At 37.9% G+C, this 26,205-nt stretch overlaps 1 protein-coding gene across 5 annotated transcripts in view; it reads right to left on the bottom strand.

The window, feature by feature from the left end:
* Positions 1-26,205, bottom strand: part of PTH2R (parathyroid hormone 2 receptor) — a 133,884-nt gene that overhangs the window by 60,445 nt on the left and 47,234 nt on the right. For 2 of the 5 annotated variants that reach the window (XM_023217205.3, XM_031936574.1), the window contains exon 2: positions 4,696-4,798. Coding sequence is in view for 1 of the 5 variants with exons in the window: in XM_023217194.2 (XP_023072962.1) it covers positions 4,696-4,798; positions 25,005-25,079 (178 nt within the window). In the remaining 4 variants the exon portion in view is untranslated. Of the gene's footprint in view, positions 1-4,695; positions 4,799-15,356; positions 15,434-16,709; positions 16,777-25,004; positions 25,331-26,205 lie in introns of those variants that run through there. The other 3 variants (XM_031936572.1, XM_031936573.1, XM_023217194.2) reach the window with 3 other exon arrangements.

Below are 26,205 nucleotides of genomic sequence, written 5' to 3'. Positions count from 1 at the left end.
TTACTTTTAACTACTTCTTTACTTTTAAGATGAGATCATTATTCTTCCAGGAAGCCTTCCTTGATTAAGATTCATCTCCAGCGGTTCTACAGTTGTTAAAATACCTTTGTTCTTAAAATTATACACCATCCTGAAAGATGCCTGCCTTCCTATTAAACCATTAACCCCACAGAGAAAAGACAGAATCTTATTCATACTCTTCAGAGCTTACAACAGAAGTAAAACACTCTGGGCATATAATAATACTTGTTGAACTGTTAAAGGGACACTGACGATGATAATGTTGGCCTAGGTGATCTCTGAAATATCTTCTAGCTCAACAGTTTATAAGATTTCATAGAAAACAGCTTACTCAGCCATCATAGATAATAATGCTTTCAAATTTTTTCATGATGATGTATCTCCTTGTTAGATTTCCATATCTAAGATATTAGGATCAGCATTCTTTAGAAGTTGCATGAGTGATTCCCTTTTCAGACACTACTAGACTAGCCATTCAAAAAGCTTCCTTTTAGCACAAGATATCTACAAAGGCTATTTTAACGCAAAAGCCTTCTTTCTTTAAATATGGCTTAGCTGGCTATAAAGTAAAGGAATAGATTGTAGGCCAGAAATATAGGAGCAGCAAGCTCTACATTTGGGGGTTACTTTAGAGGCTTCTACTAACCTGTTTACTTAGAGTTTTGGTGGTGTTCAGGTAACAAAAGAAGAGCCTGAGGCCTGACGGGGTGGAGAAATTGAACAGGAGATCCCTCTAGAAAGTCAGTATCCTCTATGAACAGACATTTCTCAAAAGAAGACATCCATACAGCCAACAGACACATGAAAAAATGCTCATCATCACTCGCCATCAGAGAAATGCAAATCAAAACCACAATGAGATACCATCTCACACCAGTTAGAATGGCAATCATTCAAAAGTCAGGAAACAACAGGTGCTGGAGAGGATGTGGAGAAATAGGAACACTTTTACACTGTTGGTGGGATTGTAAACTAGTTCAACCATTATGGAAAACAGTATGGCGATTCCTCAAGGATCTAGAACTAGATGTACCATATGACCCAGCCATTCCACTACTGGGTATATACCCAAAGGATTATAAATCATGCTGCTATAAAGACACATGCACTCATATGTTTATTGTGGCACTATTCACAATAGCAAAGACTTGGAATCAACCCAAATGTCCATCAGTGACAGACTGGATTAAGAAAATGTGGCACATATACACCATGGAATACTATGCAGCCATAAAAAAGGATGAGTTTGCATCCTTTGTAGGGACATGGATGCAGCTGGAAACCATCATTCTTAGCAAACTATCACAAGAACAGAAAATCAAACACCGCATGTTCTCACTCATAGGTGGGAACTGAACAATGAGATCACTTGGACTCGGGAAGGGGAACATCACACACCGGGGCCTATCATGGGGAGGGGGGAGGGGGGAGGGATTGCACTGGGAATTATACTTGATGTAAATGATGAGTTGATGGGTGCTGACGAGTTGATGGGTGCAGCATACCAACATGGCACAAGTATACATATGTAACAAACCTGCACGTTATGCACATGTACCCTAGAACTTAAAGTATAATAATAAAAAAGAAAAAAGAAAAAAAAAAAAAAAAAGAAAGTCAGTATCCTCAAAAGATGACACTTCCCCCACTAAGTGGGTGAATAAGAAATAAAACCATCCTTCAGAAAGAGATTGGTTTGTGTCATTCTTGGCTACATTTGGAGTTGGAATAGAAAACAGTGGGGGAGGGGGGAATTCTTCTCTATACATTTCTAACCACAAGCCCATATTCATGTGTGATCTAAATTTAGTTTAAAATGGACTTAGGTCAATAATTCATCTAGGCACCTTGCAGGTGCAAACACAAATCTTCTCTAAAGAAATGCACTTTGAACAAGAACCTCATGAGTTACTCATTACAAATCATTAGACACACAAGGAAACAAGCTACCATGTGTGGTAGTCAGCATTGACCAGCAAAGTCTATAGATACTACAATTATCATATGCAGCATATAAAGCATGTCTAGGAAAAAAAAGAAGAGATTTGAAAGAATATTGAAGGAGTAAGAGACTATCAAAATTGAATAAGACTTCAGAAAATATAAATATAATCAAAATTTACTAATGGATGGATTGAACAGTTGTTAGACAAAGCTGAACAAAGAGCTGGCAAACTGGAAAATATATTTGAAGAAATCACCAAAACAGCAGTAAAGAAACAAAGAAAAGGAAAATACATAAGACATTGACACACAAAGGGTAGTATGAGGAGGTCCTATATTCATCTTCTTAAAGTTCCAGAGGGAGATAAGAGAGAGAATAAAGGAGAGCAAAATTTTAGAGGCAAAATAACTAAAACATTCCCATCACTGAATAAAGATACAGATACTCAGATTCAGGAAATCCAGTGAATCTATACCTAGAAATAGAGTGAAACTGCAGAATATCAATGTTAAAGATTTCTCAATAAGAGCCAGACAGAAAAAGCTAATCACCAGCAAAGGCTGAGAATTGATTTGTTAGTAATAACAATGGAAGCAAGAAAAAAAAAAAAACAGTATCTTAAAAGTAAATAATTTTTAACCAAGGATCATATGTCCAGAAAAAGTATCTTTCAAGGTTGATGTTGAAATAAAGATATTTTCCAACAGACAAAAACTGAGATCACTATAAACATATTCTAACATAAAGATTCAAAAATAAATAAATAACGGATATTTTATTCAAAGAAGAAAAATTATAAGACAAAATTAAGGCAGAACTAAAAAGCATATAATTTGGAAGCAAATAAAGTATCTCAAATTGTATACATTATTTGGAAAAAGGAAGCGAATGACAAACTTTAAACTTTCTGAAATTAAATATGTGAAAAATTTCTAGGATAACCACTAAAAGCATTAAATATAATACATATCTTCCATAATACTTGCAGGTGGCAGGGGATGCAATAAAATGAGTAAAAGGTCTCACTCAATCCAAGAGAGAGTTGGAACTGGGGAAGTGGAAGAGCAGAGGAAGAGCTGGGGAAATAGAAAGCCCAAATAAGATTTTAGAATTAAACTCAAATACTGTATATTAGTAACTACAATTGAAGTAATTGAGCTAAATTTTTCAGTTAATAGACAAAGATTATCAGAATGGATAACAAGAAAAACTCTATGTGTATCCTGTGTATAAAAGATACTCCTGAAATGTAAATATACAGAAAAGTTTAATAAAAGAATTAGGAAATATGAGTTGTCATTTAATGGGTACAGAGTGTCAATTTAGATGGAAAATTTCTGGAGACTGATTGCACAACAATGCGAATATACTTAACACTACTGAGCAGTACAATGAAAAAAATTTTAATGGTAAATTTAATGCTATGTATATTTTGTCACAATTGAAACATTTTTAAAGGATTGGAAAATATATACAAGGCAAATACTAACCAAGAAAGAAGGAAACTAGTGTTGTTAAATTTTTTAAAATATAGTAATTTTAAATTGTACATATTTTTTAAATATGAAGGAAAAGTATCCTAGAGATAAAGAGGGCTACTGCATATCTACAAAAGGTTTAATTCACCAGGAAATCTAATATTTCTAAACTTAACCTCATAACATATTTTCAAAATATATGAAGCAAAAATATCCAATGAATTTTTCAATCAAAAGTTGAAAAATTCACCATCATAGCAGCATATTTTAAGATATATTATCTCAGAAAATAATAGGGCAAGCATATTTTTAAAATAATTATGGATGCAGAATATATGAGCCACAAAACTAACAAGCTTAATCTAGTGGACACTATGAAACATTGCACTCAGGAACTAGAGGACATACATACCTTTGAGGACCACATGGAACGTTATCAAAACTGACAACACTTTTTTTTTTTTTTTTTTTGAGACAGAGTTTCGCTCTGTCGCCCAGGCTGGAGTGCAATGGCGCCATCTCGGCTCACCTTAACCTCCGCCTCCCGGGTTCAAGCGATTCTCCTGCCTCAGCCTCCCGAGTAGCTGGGATTACAGGCATGCACCACCATGCCCAGCTAATTTTTGCATTTTTAGTAGAGATGGGGTTTCACCATTGTTGACCAGGCTGGTCTGGAGCTCCCGACCTCAGGTGATCCGCCCACCATGGCCTCCTGAAGTGATGGGATTACAGGAGTGAGCCACCACGCCCGGCCGTCCCAACGCATTTTTAAAACTCAGTGTCATGCAGACCACATTCTCTGATCATAAACAATGGAGAAATCAATCACAATTATTTGTTGGCATTTAGAGAAGTATGAAGTAGATTTTGAACTTCATATTTTATAATAGAGGCAATGTCCACAGGGACAGAGCCTACTCCTCCAAGCTTACTGCATGTTCAAGGGCAAATCAGTATGCATGGTCTCTACAGGCAGACAAACCCTGAAGAAAGGACTAAGAGACAGACTGATGTGCACATGCCCAATTGCTATTCTCAAAACCACTATCAGGCAAGTCACTTTTTCCACAGGGAAGGAAAAGCATGTAGGGTAGAGATGAAGAGTGTTGTTATTCTGCTGTACACCCCTCCACATGGAAATGTGGATTGACTGATAAGGATCTCCCTAACACTAAAGAAGGAAGGAAATGTGCAATCTCTATGAGAACGAATAGGAGGCACAAGGGTAGCAAATTTTCTTGGCATCTTTACCTCCCTCCTGGAGTTGAGCTGTGATGTTGAGTTCACATTGTACTTTCGCTTTCAGCACAAGAACAATCTGCTCCTCTATGGTAATGGTGCCATCAGAATCCAGCTGTAGAAATGAACAAAATACAAACATTTTCATCATGCTTTTCCAAGTCAGGATTCAAGCTTTCATTGTTTCACCTTCTAATCTAATTGAAAATGAGTTTTGATATCAAGCTATTTGAAATAGTCCTTTATCTGAATCAAAATTGAAAATCCATCAATGTGTAAGATTTTAGAATAATTTTACTTTTACCTGATTAGCCTTTTAAAAAATCTCATACCAGAAGAAGTGAGAAAATTTTAATATAGTTAGGTAACTATATTAGAGATAATAGACTAAGGAAAAAATAAAATAGAGATATTATACCATGAAAAAATACTAAAAAAAATTATATTAGAGATAATATACTACTAAAAATAAAAATAATATACAAAGAAAAAACTAATTTCCTGCAATATTATGCTTCCACCTAACATGATACAATTTATTTAGTGCCAAGAGTGGTTGGTTCCTGAGGAACAGAACCTTAAAGAGGAAACAATCTGTATTTATCACCTATAGCTGTGTAACAAAACATCCCAAAACATTGTTGTGATTTAAAACAACAAACATTAATTTGTTTCACAGTTTGGGAGATGCTTAGCTGGGTATTATTTTCCAAGATATTTATAGCACAAACAGACACTCAGTGAATAGTCAGATATATAGTTTTGGAGATTTCTGTATTATATTCATAGCTCAATGCCCAAACTTATGCTAATGATTTTTTTAGAAAATGAGAGAATAAGTAAAAACTAATTTGGGGGGTTGAAATATATACCAGAGTTTATCTATCAATATAATACAACACAGATTCTGAGTTACAAGTAGATACACTGAAAGTGAGCCTAAAATCTCACATATCAAAAAGAGAGAATGAACTGGAAACAGATGAGTCTCTGAGTGGGCACGGCAGGAAAAATTGACTCCTTCCCATTCGTCCTCTAGAAACAGTCAGGCACCACTGAAGTTTTTTGTTTTGTTTTGTTTTTTTCCTGGCTGTTTTTTCAGTTAAACCGTTACTTCCTTTTACTTCAATCCTAGAAAACACTGTGTAAACTGTGACCAAATTTCAGAACCATACATTTGATTCAGATAAATTTAACTTCAATTATCAAAGGTGAATATTTCAAATCACCCCTTGTACCACTTTTACTTGAAAATATTCTTTTTTATTTCTTTCTGTGCATATGCCACCTTTTTATTGGGATAACCTTTTCAGGAACCTGTGCCTCTTATAAACTATAGCTTCTAAAGATATTTTGTTCTAAAACATCTGGTCAGTTTAGCCAGGAGCAAGTATGATCAGAATGTGCTAAATCACGATCTGTTAAATTGATGTTTAGTCATTGTATTAGTCCATTCTCACACTGCTATGAAGAAATACCCAAGACTGGGTAAGGAAAGAGATTTGATTGACTCACAGTTCCGGATTGCTGGGGAAGCCTCAAGAAACTTACAAACAAGGTGGAAGGCAAAGGAGAAGGAGGCACCTTCTTCACTGGACAGCAGGATGAAGTGAGTGCAAGCAGAAGAAATGCCAGACGCTTACAAAACCATCAGATCTCCTGAGACTCACTATCAGAACAGCATGAGGGAAACCGCCCCCATGATCTGATGACCTCCCCTGCTCCCACCCTTGATATGTGGGGATTATGGGATTACAATTCAGGATGAGATTTTGGGTGGAGCCAAACCAAATCAGTCATTTCCAGTAAAAGCAAATAAGTATTTGTTTTTTATATTGCTTTCTTTTATTCCTTTGTTATAGATACAAGTGTTCTTTAACATAGAATGACATTAAAATGATAGTATACTTCAAATAGAAGAGCAGTTTACATTTTCAATGTCTGTTTCTCCAAAAGCAACAATTGCACCCAAAACAAAATGTTACATTTAGAAAAATAGATGTTAGCAATTTTTCCTGGACAAGTGATCATTTATGATTTGAAATAAAATGTTAAATTCCAATCTGTCACATATTTGATAGGCAAGAGAAGCCCTAATTTGGTAGTTTGTACTTTATTAAAAGCCCCTAACGTTGTAAATACAGATGCCAATTTTAATGTTAAGATATGAAAATCTTCATAATTAACCCAATATTCTTATTTATTCAATTTTTAAGTAACCGTAAATCCATAAGTTAGATTAGTTTAAGAGGCATTCTGGAACTTCCACTTCCAGCATGATGGAGTTGATGTGCTTTCCCCAATTCCTCTCAGTAAATATAAACAAAAGCCCTACACTTTACATATAAAATGAATATAACAATATTCTAAAAGGCAGAGAGAAGATGCAGAGCAGGCTACAGATCCTGGAAAACAACATAGTGGTAAATTCCCTGGGTTTTCTTTCTGCCTTCTACATCCCCAACTTGGAGTAAAAGAAGTTGGAAACTCTGGAACACCAATAGGCACAGGCAAAAAAACTTTAAAGTCTCAAGAGAAGCCTGCTGTCTAGCCAAGGAAGAAAAACACAGCCTGGAAAAACACCACAGAAAAAGCTGCAGCCCACAACTGGGGCTTAGACTGGGAGGGTTCTTGGCTCTGCCCAGGGAAGAATTCAAAGACAAGCTGGTGGTGTTTGACAGCAACTTTTATTGAAGTGACAGTGTACAGCAGCAGCAGCGGTACTGTTCCTTGCAGAGCAGGGCTAGGCAGTCTGCCCAGAGTAGCAGCTCAGAGGCAGCTCTGCAGTCATATTTATACCCACTTATATGCAAATTAAGAGGAAGATTATATAACAATTTCTTAAAAAAAGGGTGGTAACTTCCAGGTCATTGGGTCATTGCTGTGGAAAGGGGTGGTAACTTTCAGTGTTGCCATGGCAATGGTAAACTGGCATGGAACACTAGAGGATGTGTCTCATGGAAAGCTGCTTCCACCTTGTCCCTCTTTTAGCTAGTCCTCAATTTGGTCCAGTCTCTGAGCCCCACCTCCTACCTCAATATCTCAAGGATTCAGCTTTTTATTCCATCTCATTCCATGTGATTTGCAGGTCATGAATCATTGCCTACACAATGATGTACTCTCCTTAAAAAGTCATAAAAATTATAATTTTATGAATTATTCAATCTTATGTAATTATTTTGTTCTGCTTGATCTTGATTTGCAGTTTCATGAACCCATTAGTTTTTTCATTAGAGTTTTAGAAATTTTTATTTAGTCAGTTGATCTCAATGGCTACAACAGGTCTCACCCAATTTCCCTGTGGTCTTTTGATTTGCTTAGTTTGTTGCCCTCAGGCTTGGCCTTTTGGTTCAAAACCATTGTACAAAATAAATTCGTTATGCTCCTGTTGGTTTTACTTTGTATTATTCCCTTTAAACTTTGGACCTAACTGTGTCATGACCCAATTCTATGGAAACAACACTCCTGATAGAATAATGCTGGCCCAGTGCTTCAAATGATAACTAACACTTATGGAACCAACAAAATTGAACTTAACAGTGGACTCTGGGAAGATTTAGCCTGAGAGTCACTTTCTCCAGGTCAGGCTTGTTGCTCAAATGTGGCTGAAAGTGTTATGATACTGACTCCTAGTCGCCAATTACTTCTTCCCAATGTGAGACCAGACCAACAATCCAGGACAAGTGCATCTCAGCACCAAGGGACAATTAAAACCAACCCACAGTAGAGTCGATCAGTGATGCTTTCAGAGAAATATGGAAGTTGTAAGATCCAAACTAGAGTAACTTGTGTCAAGACTTGGCAAGCGGAGCAGGGCAGAACCATGAAGGCAGGGCTCTCACATATGATTTGCTGGATAATGGGAACTATCACAAGAAATTTTTCCAAACCACAGTTTACTACATGGACATCTTACACAAGGACAGCTAGCAACACAAGGACAGCTAACCACTTATACAAGAACACTTGCCTGTCACACTGTCTGACAAACTCAACCCAAAACAAGGGACCCCTATAACCTCCCAGAATGGTTTAAGAGCAAAGTAAAGAACTAAAGCATTCCCTCTCACTGGCCCGTAACAAGAGTAACTCCCACCCTAATACTGCGCTTTACCAAAGGTTTCTGGACCCCCCACCTTTTCTCCACAACCTGCATATAAGGAGCCTGGACTTCCACCCTTCCTGACAGTAACAGTGTCCCTCTACTTCTCAGCTGGAGGGGAGTCAGAGAAGACCTAGTGGAGAGTCAGCCTAGCAGTAACAAGGTTCCTCCCATTGTGGTGTCAGTGGAGGCCACATGAGGAGCAGAACTCATACTCCCACCCTTCAGGACCATGGAGCAGCCCACCATAGGTGTCAGTGATAGCTGACAGGGGAACCAAAACTTCTAGTTCCACGAGTAGTAATAAGGTGATAATCCCACTTCCCCAATTATATTAGTACCAGATAAAGTAGAGCAAACAAAATTACCAGAGACTAAAAGAGGGACATTATATAATAATACAAAGATCACTCCATCAAGAAAACATGGCCCTCCAAAATGTGTTTGCATCAAAAAAACAGAGCTGCAAAATATTTGAAGCAAAAACTGATAGAACTGAAAGAAGAGTTAAACAAATCCACAATCACAATTGGAAGCTGCAACCCCCTTACTCAACAATTGATAGAACAACTAGACAGAAAATCAGCAAGGATATAGAACTCAACAATGCCATCAACCAACAGGATCTAATAGACATTTACTGAACACTTCACCCAGCAATGGAGAATACACTTTCTTTCCAAATACATATAGAACAAATACCAAAGTAGACCATATCCTGAATCATAAAACTAATCTCAACAATTTTTAAAGAATTGCAAGCATACAGAGTTCTCAGACCACAATGTTCTCAGACTACAATGGAATCAAACTGGAAATCAATAACAGAAAGATAACAAAACTCTCCAAACACTTAGAAACTAAACACACTTCTAAATAATCCATGGGTCAAAAAGAAAGTCTCTAGGGAAATCAAAAGTACGTTGAACTGAATGAAAACACAAAAACAACATATCAAAATTTGTGGTACAGACCTAAGGCAGTGCTAAGAGAAATGCATAGCACTAAATACACCCATTAGAAAAGAAGAAAAGTTTTGCATCGATAACATAATCTCCCACCTCGAGAACCTAGAAAAAGAAGAAAATAAAACCAAAGCAAGTAGAAAGAAGGACATCATAAAGAGGAGAAATCAATGAAACTGAAACAGAAAAACAATATAGACTATCAGTAAAACAAAGAGCTGGCAATTTAAAATTACCAATAATATTGACAAGCTTCTAGAAAGTCAACCAAGAAAAAAAGGAAGAATACACAAATTAAACTATAGAAATGAAAAACAGATAGTGGTTGCCAGGAGTTGAGGAGTGGCAAGTGCAAAGGAAGGGGTTTGGCTATAAAGAACATCAGAAGGGATCCTTCTGGGAAGAAAATATTCTGTATCTTAACTGCTATCAATGTTATTATCTTGGTTGTGATATTTTACTGTAGTTTTATAAGAGGTTATCATCTTACAAGTGATAAGGGGGGAAACTGGGTAAAGGATACACATGTTCTCTCTCATTAGTTCTTCCAACTGCATGTGAATTTACAACTATCACCAAAAAAATCATTTTTTAAGAAAAGAATCATTCTTCTCTAACTTAAAAAAACCACAAAATATTACCTCATTCTAGTAAATGAGAATCTACCACAAGGTGATCATAAAAAAAGATATAGGGGGGGCACTCAAGATGGCTGAATAGGAACAGCTCCAGCCTCCAGTTCCCAATGTGAGCGACACAGAAGACGGGTGATTTCTGCATTTTCAACTGAGGTACCAGGTTCATCTCACTGGGGCGTGTCAGACAGTCAGTGCTGGTCAGCGGGTGCAGTCCTACCAGTGAGAGCTGAAGCAGGGCGAGGCATCACCTCACCTGGGAAGTGCAAGATGGAAGGGAATTCCTTTTCCTAGCCAAGGGAAACTGAGACACACAACACCTGGAAAATCGGGTAACTCCCACCCTAATACTGCACTTAACCAAAGGTCTTAGCAAATGGCACACCAGGAGATTATATCCTACACCTGGCCCGGAGGGTCCCACGCCCACGCAGCCTCCCTCATTGCTACCACAGCAGTCAGAGATCTAACTGCAAGGTGGCAGCGAGGCTGAGGGAGGGGCACCCGCCATTGCTGAGGCTTAAGTAGATAAACAAAGTCCCCGGGAAGCTCGAATTGGGTGGAGCCCACCACAGCTCAAGGAGGCCTGCCTGCCTCTGTAGACTCCACCTCTGGGGACAGGGCATAGCTAAACAAAAAGCAACAGAAACCTCTGCAGATGTAATCATGTAGGGACATGGATGCAGCTGGAAACCGTCATTCTCAGCAAACTATTGCAAGAACAGAAAACCAAACACCACATGTTCTCACTCATAGGTGGGAACTGAACAATGAGATCACTTGGACACAGGAAGGGGAACATCACACACCAGGGTCGACTGTTGGGGGCGGGGCCGGGAGGGATAGCATTAGGAGATATACCTAATGTAAATGACGAGTTAATGGGTGCAGCACACCAACATGGCACATGTATACATATGCAACAAACCTGCATGCTGTGCACATGTACCCTAGAACTTAAAGTATAATAATAATAATAAAAGGTATATTAAAATATTTTAGATATGATTATTTTATAATTTTACAAAAATATCTCTTTCCTAAAGTGAAGTCTACTTAACAAATATAGTGTTCTCTTGGAAAGTTATTATAACATTTATACATGAAGTTTTACTTGAATTTGGAAAGGATTAAAAGGATATGTTTTTTAAAAATGAATTCCCTTCTAGGCTAGTGTGGTGGTTAATTTCATTTAGCAACTTGGGTGGGCCGTGGGTGCCCAGATTACATTTGTTTCTGGTGTGTCTGTGTGTCTGTTTTCATTCAAGATTAACATTTGAATCAGTAGACTCAGCAAAGCAGATTGCCCTCCCGCAGTGTAACTAGGCCTCATCTAATTTGTTGAAGGTTTCAATTGAACAAAAGGCAGAGGAAGAAGGAATTTGCACCCTTTTTTCCCTTCCCGGCAACATTTCATTTCATCTTCTCTAGCCCTCAAAGTGAGATTTAGGACATCAGTTCCCCTGGTTCTCCGACGTTCAGACTTAGACTGAATTATACCACTAGCTTTCCTGGATCTTCAGCTTGCTTACAGTAAGGGAGGAGACCACCCCTCATATTGTCTTATGCCCAATTTCTGCCTCCATAGAAAGAAGAAGTAAAAACTAAAAGGCAGAAATGAAATCCACAAGCAGACAGCCTGGCACCACACCCTGGGCCTGGTAGTTAAAGATCAATCCCTGACCCAATCGGTTAGGTTATCTATAGATTACAGACATTGTATTGAAAAGCAATGCGAAAATCCCTATCCTGTTTTGTTCCGAAATAATTACCAGTGCATGCAGCCCCCAGTCATGTACCCCTGCTTGCTCAATCAATAATGACCCTCTCACATGTACCCCCTTAGAGTTGTGAGTTCTTAAAAGGGACAGGAATTGCTCACTCCGGGGCGGGGGGGGCTCCACTCTTGAGACAGGAGTCTTGCCGATACCTCCGACTGAATAAATCCCTTCCTTCTTTAACTTGGTGTCTGAGTTCTGTCTGCAGCTCGTCCAGCTACAACAGCAAATCCTAGTACTTCTCAGTCTCCATATTGTGTAAATCACTTCCTCACAGTTAATCTGTTTGTATATATATCCCATGGGGGTTCTGATCCCTGAAGAACTCTAATACAGCTAGCCCTTCTACTTTCCATAGCCTGAGAGAAAACTGAGCTGGTCTATAAGAAGGAATTTTGCTTGGAATTCAGGGTTTCTCATATACTCCAGTATGAATGGGCCAAGTAGCAAATCAGTTTTATGAACTCTCGACTCCATGTTTTCCCACAGGCCTCAAAAAAGTTCATATGCACTTATAATTATTTTATTTTCCTTTTCTTAAACACCAACGTCACTCTCACGAGTGTGATTCCCTTGAGGGTAGCTGAAGCTTTTATGTTCTAAAGGAGGTTTAACAATGAAAATATGTTTTTAATTATTTAGAATGTATTGTCTGTAATATTGCTTTAAATTAAGGGAATCTGTTTTAATAAACAGTATAGTTTTCAAAAATATATTATTGAATCATCTATCTTTAAATTATGAACCATGAAACTATTTTTGTTTAGTCCTTTTTTAAGTCAACATAAAAAAAGAAAAACAGATAAGATATACAGCATAAATACATTATACAAACACACACAAGGAAGCATGCATACTCACACAGATACACACACACAACATGAAAATGTCTTGGCTTCTTAAGTTTTTAATCCTTTCACATAATGAACTCTAATTCAAACTAAATCTGAAGATCAGTTGATTCTGCACATTTGGCTACAAATTCTAAAAATTCCCATGACCCTGTTCATGCAAGAAGTAAATTGAAAATGATTTAAGAAAAACATGTACCTATCTGTGGTGTGGCTCACACATAGTTAAATGAAAACATTAAGAATGCGATCACATTGAGCTGTCATCCTTCAAAGCTATTGCTCATTCTTTTCTCTTATATTTTAATTAACTACATGTGAATTTATTACAGATATTTGTAGAGCTCCAATTACTACTTAGAAACAAAGCACAGTTAAATTTCTAAGAGTCATATAATGATTACAGAGACAAAGAACCGATTAGCAGATGCCAGGTGTTGCGGGGAAGGGAGAAGTAAGTAGTTGTGGCTATGAAAGGATCCCTGTGCTGGAACTATTCTATATCTTCACTGTGGTGGTGATCACATGCAACTCTACATGTGATAAAACCGCATAAACTAAATACACGTGCACACACATAAGTATGTATAAAACCAATGGAATCTGCATAAGCCAGAGGGATTATATCAATGTCAATTTCCTGACTGTAATATTGTACTATAGTAATGAAAGATGTTACCATTGAGACAAAATACATGAAAGGTATTTAGTATCTGTATTATTTCTTACATTGCATGTAAATCTATAATTCTCCCAAAACACAGATTTTTAAAAATTCATCTGCTAAAGTTTTTCAGGAATTGTTTAGTTTCATGACTACAACCATGAAAAACACCAACTAAATTTTAAGTTAATTATAAATTAAGTGCAATATAGTATTTGAGCTAAAGTAAGGTCAAATATATTAAGACTACTTCATTAGCAAAAAGAAAATTGAGTGCAAAAGAAATCATGCATTAGGTAGTCCCTCACAACTTTTATAGGTTCCTGAAAATATGAAACATTCCCTTTATCCTCCTTTGATAAATATATGGTATATTTCTTCATTTATTTAATGTTTATCTTTTTAAGCTTTAGTAAAGCTTTCTTTTTGTCATACAGGTTCAGCATAATTCTTCTGTTCATTTCTAGTTATTTTATTTTTGATCGCTATTACTAATAGGATATTCTTATTATGCTAAGTGGTAGTTTTTTAACACATAAGGAAGCTATTTTATTTCCTATTTTTAATGTCATTCTTGGTGACATTACTGAACTTTTTTTAGTTTTAATAGTTTCTAGTGAATTCTAGTGACTTCCTTATAAAAGTATTGCTAACATCTGCAAATAACAGAATCAACAGAATAAAGCCAAAATTGCTCATAAGGTATTTATTTTAACATAAAGTTAAAATTGATTTTTCATGTTTTGCAATGATAAGCAAGACTAATCTACTTCTGTGATATTTTGCCTTTCTTTCTCCCCTCAAGATATGGCTGACTTGCACAGTTACTCCTGGATTTTCTATTTAGCTTTTCTTATTTTATCCAGCTTATTCTAATGATGTTCGCCTCCTATTAGACCATAGATTCCTACCTTTGTAGCTGGGCGTGGTGGCACATGCCTGTAATCCCAGCTACCCGGGAGGCCGAGGCAGGAGAATTGCTTTAACCCAGGAGGCGGAGGTTGCAGTGAGCCAAGATTGTGCCATTGCACTCCAGCCTGGGCTAGAGGGAAAGACTCCATCTCAAAAAAAAAAGATTCCTGTCTTTGAACAGTACTTCTCTCTTAACAAGTACTTGTGTTTTTATGACCAGCTTTATTGTAACAAACAGACCTGGAATTTTTCAAATAAATAAATCCATGTCTTTTCAACACCATTTCTTGCAAATGAACTAGATTGCCTCCAAGAGAAAAAACATCTAGCTATACCCCAGTTACAAATTTTGGCACAGGAATTTTCTCTCTCTTCTTTCTTTATACATATGCCTAGTTACTTGGCTTCCAGGATTATAGCAAAAAAGACTAATTTTACAATGTATGTAAAATGGATCCTTAATGCATTTCAAGAGATAAATAATGAAATCTAGGAAGGACATTTTGGCAGCTTTAACAAATTTCCTGAAACTAATATGAGATCCATCCATCACTACTGAATTATAAACCCCTTGTAAAAAAAAAAAAGTACCAAAGATCAAGAGACTCTTGTTAGACCTAAAACTAAACTATTTTTTTCTTCATCCCTTCTTTCTTTTCCAGTCTTCATTGAGAGGTACATTGCATTAGTCAGGGTTCTCTAGAGGGACAGAACTAATGGAATAGATATACATATATAAAGGGGAGTTTATTAAGTATTAACTCACCAATCACGAGATTCCACAATAGGCCATCTGCAGGCTGAAGATCAAGGAAAGCCAGTCTGAGTTCCAAAACTGAAGAACTTGGAGTCCAGTGTTCAAGGGCAGGAAGCATCCAGCATGGGAGAAAGATGTAGACTGGGAGGCTAGACCAGTCTCTCTTTTCACATTTTCTCTGCCTGTTTATATTCTAACGATGCTCGTAGCTGATTAAATTGTGACTGCCCAGCTTAAGGGTGGGTCTGCTTTTCCCAGCCCACTGACTCAAATGTTAATCTCCTTGGGCAACAGCCTTACAGACACACACAGGATCAATACTTTGTATCCTTCAATCCAATCAAGTTGACCCTCAGTATCAACCATCACATACAGAACAGCAGATAGCTTGAAAAAGTAGTTCACCTAATTTCAACATTTTAACCCTGAGCTCAGAAAAATCATAGTAAGCTTTATCATGGCTAAGCCATAGTAGGGCAAGTCAAAGTATGTGGCTTCTATTTCTGCCAAAATTTAAATAACTGATGATAATTAAGTTCGTAAGGGTGAACAAAGTTGGCCATTGGTATTATTGGTTCAATAACACATGATAGATTCAAATATTTCCTACAAAGCACTTCCAGATAAATAATACAATAAATAACCACTGATTTTAAATGTTTTATATTTTCATGAGCTTTGGATTGGTCTTCCACACAAAGGTTTAACACCATCATTTTTAACACGTCTTAGCACACTCCATTTCAGGTTGAACTAAATTAGTCATTTTTTCAAATTCTTTGAAAATGTTCTCCCACACACACTATTTTTCAAGGCAAAGGATTCAGTAAACCAAACTCAGCACTGACTCCTCAAATAAAAAACTGATTAATATCAGTAACATTTGTTAACTCATCCAGAGCCAAGGAAAACCCCTTAAAATCATTTGCTTTGTTTTTTAATTGATTATTGGTGTTGCTACAACATCCTCAACTCTATTCTTTTCAAAAGGTAAGTAGTTTTAAACCAGTTATTTTCTCTAGACACATTTCATGCCTGCTATAATCAAATATGATTTAACCTATTTATTAGTTCACCATTGGTAAATGACTTTCCTTGCAGCTAACAAATGACAACCTTACTTTGAACTTTACTTTTATTGCAGCCTCATTTTTTGAAAGAAGTTATGTGATGAGATATCCCATATTAAATGTTCTAATTTTTTCTGACTGAATGCTGTGCTATCAGCTGGGAATATTGTAATGATTGCTTAATCTGGGAATGTCAACATATACTGTATTCTATTAGCACAGCTGTGGTGTCACTGAATAATAAACACGATGCTTTTCCATTTTATTTGATAGCAAAAAAAAATCCATGTACACTGGGCCTTTAGAAGCAGAATATTTAGTCCATTTTTCTCTTCTTATATTGACATGATGGGTTCTCCCTGGTAGTGACAAAAGTAAAGTGAAAATGTAGAGCAATACATGTAGCACTTGAAATGTGTCAAGTTATGACTGAGTCACTGCAATTCAGAATGCACCAAACAGCCATGTGAAGCGGTGCTCTGTCTAAACTACTCAACTCTGTTATGTAGCATAAAAGCGCCATGGACAATAAGTAAGTGAATGAATGTGGCTGTGTTCAAATAAAATTTTATTAACACTGAAATTTTAATTTTATTTAATCTTCACATGTACAAAATATTATCCTTTTAAAATACAATAAAATCCCCTTTTAAATGTTTTAAATCTTAGAATAGTTTTAGATTTACAGAAAAAAATTAAGTTATATGATAGTACAGAGTTCCCATAAACACTCAGTTTCCCCTTATTAAAATCTTATATTAGTAGGTATATTTGTCATAATTAATCAATCAATATTGATATATTGTTATTCACTAAGTTGGTACTTTATTCAGATTTTCTTAGTTTTTACCTAATGTCCTTTTTCTGTTCTGGGGTCTCATCAAGACACCACATCACGTTTACTTGTCATGTCTCCTTAGGTTCTTCTTGGTTATGATAGTTTCTCAGGCTTTCCGCGTTTTTAATTATCTTAACAGTTTTGAGGAACACTAGTCAGAAATTTTGTATAACGTCCCACAGTTCGGTTTTTTCTATGGTTTTCTCATTATGGAACTGGGCCAATATATTTTGAAAAGGAAGACCACAGAAGTAAAGTGCCACTCACCTATCAAGAGTGCAAGCTATCAACATGACTTCACTCTTAATGTTAACCTTGGTCCTTCTTCTGATTTTTATTCAATGACTTAAAAATGTGAAAATCATTCTTAGCTCATGAGGCATAGAAAAACAGATGATGGAATGAATGTGGATAACAGACCATAGTTTGCCCATTTTTGTTCTAGTGAATAAAAATTTTGGAATAAAGTTTGAGAACTGAGGATATATCAACCCAAAATTACCTATTCTAATAGATATTCTAATAGAAAAAAACTGAAAAAAAAAATTCACTATCCTCATTAGCTGACAAAGGACTCAAAAGATAATCAGAAAAAGAAATAGTGTATGGGTTATTGCTTTTACTGAACTTGGGGGAATACTATGAGGAATGTAACCATGTAGGATATATTATATCTATACATGGACAAGACTGAATACAAAAATATCACTAACTACTATTGTCACCATATATATTAAGAAAATGGGCTATGGAGTGAATGTTACCTCCACTTTTAGTTGTTTTTGACAGAGCAGGAGCACCGTCATCTTGGACAAATACCACCACTTTAAGTTCTAGCTCCCTTTCTAACCTCACGCATTTCAAAGAAATCACTTCACTTCTAACGACAAGCAACCAGAAAGAGCCGACAGTAAAACAAAGATAAGACAGCTTCGGCACAGAAGGAGGGGGAAGGTCTCTTGAGTAACCACCAAACTTCACACTCATACAATGAGCCCCAGTAAAACAGTGGACCCTAATCAGCATATTCCTTTCCCATTAGGTGCACTAAGATGGGGAAGCTAAAAGCAGACTTGGGGGATACGCCTGCAGTTGGAGGAAGATGTATGGGAACAAACACAAAAACTATCCCTCCCAAATAAGCAAGACAAAGAGGCACAGAAGCAGTCCAAGCCTGTGATAAGCTCTCCCACCCTGAACCCTTAAATACTTTTAGTCTGTCAGAGAGCATGCTCCTGACCAAAACTGGCCAGAAGCCCCTCCCAGGTTTATGCTCCAAAATAAACCTGTCTTCGACTGTTGAGCCACTTTTTGTGTTTCTTTCTTCCTTCTTCAACCCTTACAGCTTTTAGTTATGACATTGTTCAAGGTGGCTAATTAGGTAATACAGATAAACAAATGGTTTTCAGCAACACATAGAAAACTTCAAGAATGTAAAAATAATGCATGTTCCATTTAGTCAATATTTTATATTCCATATGTTAAAAATGTTCAAAAATATAAAAATAATGGTTAATGAAGGAATAATTAAGTATAGATCTTGCACTATTGAAATCATAACAGAGCTCAAATTCCATTTTGAAGTAACTAACTTTATAGTTCCTGAGCACGGAATCTTTTTTACACTTACATTCCTTAAAGTCTAATTTTTCTTTCTGTACATCAGTGACACTTGATAGTGTCAAATGCTGTCTCTGCTAAGGCTGGCTCTTGGAGTTTCTGTAATCATGACTTCTATGTAGATGTGTCTGAAATTGCTAGAGTGGCATCACATGGGGAGAACATACTATGATAACAACACTCCAAGATGAAAGGAGGACCACTCTCTCAAGATTCAAGTGATGGCTCTTTGTCATTTGTAATATAATTTAATGAGTTCAAATTGCCAGTCTTCTACGTTGTTTATAAACATTCTCTCTCTCTCTGTGTGTGTGTGTATGTGTGTGTGTGTGTGTTTGTGTGTGTGGTGGTCACTTTTTAAACAAATAAGGATGAAATAACTACATCTGTGTTTATATTTTATATGAGCAAAAAAATTATGGAGAAAGAGGTGGAAGATACACAGTATTATCTGAGTGGGATGGAGAGGAGACGGGCCTGTAGTGAGAGAGAAAGATAATGAGTACATAAGACAGGAAAATAGTCATAGGAAAATGGAAAAAAGTGGATTGTATGATGTCAAGTGAAAATATATATAAAATTTCATTTATGACATAATTGAAAGTATGTATTAATTGAACAGGCACATAGACAAAGACTCAATAGAAATGTGGGTAGTTTTTGCCTTTGATCCCTGTTATATGTATATAGTAAAAACATTATTTTTAAAGCTACCACTGTTGATAACCTGAAAAAATCTGAATCTCTGGCATGATGGAACTTGAAGCCTTATACTCTTGACATATGACAAAATGAGACCCAGAATTTTGCCACTTATCTGTGGCCACCCAGCTAATTTATAGTAAAACATGGACTACAGCCAGGTATCCTATCTTCCAGTACAGTGTCCTTACACAGCACTATCTCTGCCTTTCAAGGCTATTCTATGGCAGCTCTACTCAGTGATGGAGTTCTTTTCATGAGGAAATGAAATCAGCCAATGATTATCACTCTAGAAATCGTGTTGACCTGTTTTGGACATGAGAAATCATCAGGAAGATCGTTTCCTGCCAGCAATCGGCAATGAGGATCTGAGATTACAGAAAATCAGGCTGAAGGCCAAATTATATATCTACACATAATAGCAACAATGGTCAATGTTCTATTCATTTCTAACTAGTGTCACTCCCTCTAGGCAATACATCTGTCACGCAGCACAGCTGCGTGATCCTGTGTTTATATTTTATATGAGCAAAAAAATTATGGAGAAAGAGGTGGAAGATACACAGTATTATCTGAGTGGGAGATAATAACAACTGGGAAAAGTAAAGTGGTAATATCCATCAGCAAGAAGGAAACAAAGTTTGAGCAAAAGCAATGAGGAAGGTAGATATTAATCAAGTACTTATATTAATAAATGTAATATTATAACAGCTATCAGTGTTATGAAGAAAATGTGCAATTGCTATCAGAAAAATGTGGGTTCTGAAGGAGAAGCCATAAGAAATAAAAGGAAGATAAAATAGCCTCGCAAAATTCTCACACACATAACACACCCCATTTAAAAGCCTTCCGGAGTTCCCACTAATGCTTAGAAATATTCTTAATCTAATAATCATTACATTAAAAAGAACTTGACTGATCTTCTAATAAAAGAAGAGGAAAGAGCTGACATATTTTGTTATCAGGTACCTTAAAGCTTTTTTGTGTGTGTATTTTTAAATTCAAGACTCACATTCTATGAGTAGATGTCACTATAATGCTTATTCTATGAGTAAGTCCTATTTTACAGTGGAGCCAATGGAGACACCAAGAGATGAAATTAACTACCTAAAGTCACATGGCTGTTTAAAAACTTAATTAATAACCCAGAGAAAAGTCAAAAACAAAACAGAGGGGAAAGAAAGGACAAGATGGTTTCTAGCAGATGACAAAACCAACTGAAGTTCAAGACAGGAAAATAAGTGAGATGCATGAATGCTGGTTGAAAAAGTGTTTGTGGCAATAAACACAGTATAGAGATAATCAACAGTCAAGTTTCCATTTGATTCTGCCAAAGATAGTCCCTAGTTTCCACTTTGGAGAAGCTGCCTGTATTCTAGGACTTGGCATGATCTCAGCTCACTGCAACCGCTGCCTCCAGGGTTCAAGCGATCCTCCCACCTCAGCCTCCCAAGTAGCTGGGATTACAGGCATGAGCTACCACGCCCAGCTAATTTTTGTATTTTTAGTAGAGATGGTGTTTCACTACATTGGCCAGGCTGGTCTCGAACTCCTGACCTCAAGTGATCTGCCCACCTCAGCCTCCCAAAGTGCTGGGATTACAGGCATGCGCCATTGCGCCCAGCTGTCCTCATTCTTAACTCCACCAGCAATAGTTTTGAAAGTTCCGTTTATTATTACCACAATTTCCAATTAACACATGCCTTGAGATGTAGAGTGCAGGCCTACTTGATTTGCTGATTTATCCCCTTTTATCTCTATACCCCACTCCTACTTCTCTACCTCCCATATACAAGCATTTATGTGAGACACACACACACACACAATCTTTTATCTGAATATGTTAATAAAACATATATTACTGTTTATATGCATGTATTTTAATGTATGTAAATGATATCATACCATATATCCTATTGTTTCTGTGTCACATGTTATCCTGTTTTTACGATCTTGTCCATGCTGATTTGTGCACATTTAAGCCATTGCTTTTTATTGCTGCACAATACCCCATTACAAACACCCAGATTGTCCCTAATTCTCTAACATCACAGAATTACTGTGAGAATCATTATAGATCTGGGTGAGAAATTCCTTGGGATAGAGACTCAGGACGGAGATTGCTGGGACAGAGGACATGTGTATACAAAATGTCACTAAGCCGTGCCCAGCTGATCTCCACAATGAGGGTACCAGTAGGAGGGGTGGGCCCCAGAGGTAAAAGCCAGAGTATAAATCATGGCTGCTTGTCTGCGTTGAGTATATTATCTAACATCTCATAGCCCCATTTTCTCATTTATAAAAATGTGAACAATTACAGTGCCCATCTCATAAAGTTACTGTGATAATTAAAAGAGAGAATCAAGTACTTAGCACAGTATTTGGTATTTGGCAAATAGCATCACTGATTACCATTTTTCCACACCCAGAAAGAGACTTCTGATTTTTCTAGTAGGCTCTGAATCTTTATACTGCACGGTCAATAGTAGGAATTCTAAGACATGGCCATTTTTTCACAGCAGGGGACTCCTCTGATGGGCAACCTTTCCCCCAGGGTTCTCCATTGAGTTGGACAAAACTTTGTCAGATTCGCTTGCCGGTCTGAGGTTACCCCTGTCCAATCCTTCTCCTTCTCCCTTTCAACTTTCACAAGCATTACCTCCTCCCCTAATAAATCTCTGGCACCCCAATTCCATCTCATAGTCTGTTACCAGGAGGATCCACTAACACAGTAAAAGAAAATACTGAACATGTTTATCTAGTGGTCCTCATTACCATGTGATAATCTGACTATAGAAAATGCATTGTTGGGCTCTGTAATGATGTATGAATGCATAGGTTTTGAACTGTGCATTGAGACAAAAGTATATCTTTACCAACCAGAAACCACAGAGACCCTTAAAACAGTTGATGAGCGCTAGTCTATATCATCTATTTGGTGGTGTGGTCCAATGTTTACTGAATACTAAATATTTACACAAGCTCATTCTGTGAGTTCCCTTTGGTTTTCTATCAATATATTACCATTTTTTTCAAATATCTGTGTTAGCTACCAATATATTCATCACTAACTGGGTACACTAAAAAAAAATGAACAAAGCCAGGCTCATTTTTCATAAATACCTTGTCTCTCATACTTAAGCTAATAATATCAGCAACTGATATTTGAAGTAAATAATACCCAGAATATATTTAGTCTCTATTATACTCCAGGTTAACTAATGGAATTTCAGAGTAGAAAATGACTGTAACCTAAAGTAATAAGCCAAGAATTATAGAATTAAAAGAATCTTAGGCCAATATGACTCTTTTGAAGATGAAGAAACTGAAGGTCAGAAAATGTATCAGTTTGTCGATACAAATCACTTGAATTTAACCTCCAGATTTTGTTTAAAATGTCAAAAATTTGGCAAATGTAATATAATACCACAAACTGTCATTTTATAATCTATAGCTATTTATAATCTATAGCTATAGCAATTCATAATCTATAGCTATAAATGGAAATCCGTGTAAAGCAATGATTCTCAACCAGGAGGGATTTTGCCTTCCAAAATACATATAGCAACATCTAGAGACATTTTTGGTTGTCTCAGTTAGGGGGAGGGGTGCTACTAGCATCTAGTGGATATAAGAGACAGGGATTGCGCTAAATACCCTGCAATATACAAGACAACACCCCCGCCCCCACCAAAACAAAGTATTATTATATATAGCCCAAAATGTCAATAATGCCAAGGTTGGGAAACCCTGGTTTAAAGTTACGGAAAAAGTATTCAGTGTCCTGATTGTTTTGTTGAAAACAAAAGAAAATATTCTGCCCACAATCCCATGGTGATTTCTTTTTTCTTTCTTTTCTTTTCTTTCTTTCCTTCCTTCAAGACAGGGTCTCATTTTGTGGCCAGGCTGGGGTGCAGTGGCATGATCATAGCTCAGAGCAGCCTCGAACTCCCGGGCTCAAGAGATCCTCCCATCTCCCAAAGGTCTGGGATTACAGGCATGAGCCACCACACCAAGCCTTTTTTTTGTATTGTACTAAATAATACCTCCCCATTTCCTTATAAAAAGTAATCTAGAACACTAAATAAATTAAATGGTTAGTTGCCTCTTAGGTACAAGAGGATGCCATTTTAAAACATATTATCTAAATATCTTACAAGATAGAAATGTAGGAAGTATAGTAGAGATTACCAGAGTTCTATAACGGTCATGGAAATTTATCACCAAATTTTTTTCCATGCATTCATATTCCTTCTGGTAACTTGATGAATTTTTTCAGGTTTAAGTGTACCTTACTTTCAGGTATCCATTGCTAATATTATTAGTCAATGTGTGACACACAAATTGCTTATTAACAAAATTTATTTATCAACAAAATAAATCTACATGAAGCATCTTGGTCATGTTAAGTAAGTAAAGCCCACTTTTAGCATGGCACCTATTCTAGAAATCCCCTTTAAGTTTTAATGTCTCTGGTTATGTCTATAACAGATAGGTTTTTAAAACTGCACTTTTAGAATAACTGAAATTTAAATTAGTCATCTGAAAGCTGAGAACATAGTATTAAGTTTAGGCAGTATCAATACATAAATCATTGCTTTACATCCTCACGGTGAAATAATTTTTTTATTGGGCCTTCATTTCATGGTCTAGGTGCACCCCCTACCGAACCGGAGAGAAATACCTTGATTCAGTTTAAATTTACAGGGCTCTTGAACTGCATAACATCCACCACAAAACGCATCTCTCTAGCTCATCTGAAAAGCTGACTGTAAACCCTACATTTGATTTGACTCAAAAAAAAGTGCGTCTGAATTGTGCCTTGCACATTAAAGAGGCTTCATTGTGAAAGATAGCCCAGAAAATCTCTAAATGATATTAGCAGTACGAAAGTGACAGCCACCGCTTCTTAACATTAACAAATGAGCTGTATTTTGGTATTTTTATTCTGTCTCCTAACTTGAATGGTATGTGATTCTGTATCACAGCCAGCCAATTATTCTTTCAGATAGTGGTCACAATCGATCCTGTAAGTTTAAATTCTCAAAAGCGATGGTAAATTATCAGCAGACAAAAGCCGTTTCGACTAATTAAATGGGGACGCGGAGTTTAAGAAAAGTTTCTTCACCTTCCCAGCCTCACACTCCTGATTCACGACTCCGCTGTTCTTAAATATACCCTTACTTTGCGGGTGCCAGGATGCTGGTCTAAACAGTGCCGGCCCCAGGACATCACTCCACTAAAGCAGATCTTTGAAGCTCCACTAATTGCCTGCCAGCACCTGCCGGGTGCGCCTCGGTGCGTGCCGGGGCGTGTGGATGTGTGAACATGAATGAGCTCTCGCGCGCACCTGGCCTCCGTGTTGCTAAAGCCGAGTCGCCGCCGGAGGCTCCGCGAAAACAGGTGTCGCGGAGCACTGGCTCTTACCTGGGCTCTGGCCAGGAGGCAGCTGGCGAGCATCAGCCAACCCCAGACGTGGAGTAACGCCCCCAATCCGGCCATGCCCGGAACGGCTGTAGGGAAAAGCAGGGACCCTCCTCCAGAGCCCGGGAGAAGCTTCCAAGTAACCAACTTGGCTGGGCCTGGGCAAACTTGTGGTCAGTAACGATGCGCAGCTGGGGTGGTCGGGCCCGGGCCACCGGCCGAGGTGCTTGGGGTCTTGTCGCCGGAGCCACGCGCTTCTCAGAGCCCGCGTCCTGCTGCGCCGCGATTCGAGGTTCGTCTTGTCTTCCGGAGAGCCCGGCCCGAGTCCTGCACTTGACTCGCAGCCCCGCGCCACCTGCCGCGGGAAGGGGGCGGCTCCCGCGCCTGGCGGATCCGGGTGCGCCCCGCGCGGCTGCGCTCGCGCTCCTCCTCGCGTCCCGCAGCCCCGGGGGCGGGGGGCAAAGGATCCCACGGCGCTGCTGCCGCCACCCCTGATTCACAATGCTTCTGCTTCCCTCCACTCCGTCCCGGCTTCCAGGGCCCTGTCTCTAGGGGCCCCCTGGGTCTTCGGGGAATGGTCCAGAAGTTCCCTACTGTCCTGCGTGCGCTGACCATCGGCCCTAGGACAGTCACAGGATGACTAAAGGCTCCCAAGGCCAGGTGGGCCCTGCGTCTGGGCTGTTCGCCGGACAGTCCTAAAACCCTCTAAAATGCTCTGATTAATTTTCTCCTAACCATTATAATACTGGGTGTGTGTTAAGTAGAAATAATATATGTATTTCTTGTGGTTTAAAAGTTCTTTGTGTGGTATTGTGCTTTGAATTCTGGCATTTAAAAAAGACAACTAATATTCTTTTTTTTTTTTCCTTTTTTTGTTTTGTTTTGTTTTGTTTTGTTTTGTTTTGTTTTGTTTGAGATGGAGTCTCCCTCTGTCGCCCAGGCTGGAGTGCAGTGGCACGATCTTGGCTCACTGCAACCTCCACCTCCTGGGTTCAAGCGATTCTTCTGCTTCAGCCTCCCCGAGTAGCTGATACTACAGGCACGCCACCACGCCCAGCTATTTTTTTATTTTTATGTATTTATTTATTTTTTTAAGGAGAGACGAGGTTTCTCCATGTTGGCCAGGTTGGTCTCGAACGCTTGACCTCAGGTGATCCGCCCACCTCTGCCTCCCAAAGTGCTGGGATTACAGGCGTGAGTCAAC

Source organism: Piliocolobus tephrosceles, chromosome 11, assembly GCF_002776525.5.
Source record: "Piliocolobus tephrosceles isolate RC106 chromosome 11, ASM277652v3, whole genome shotgun sequence".
NCBI lineage: Eukaryota > Metazoa > Chordata > Mammalia > Primates > Cercopithecidae > Piliocolobus > Piliocolobus tephrosceles.
This window is presented reverse-complemented; position numbering and strand designations above follow the sequence as displayed.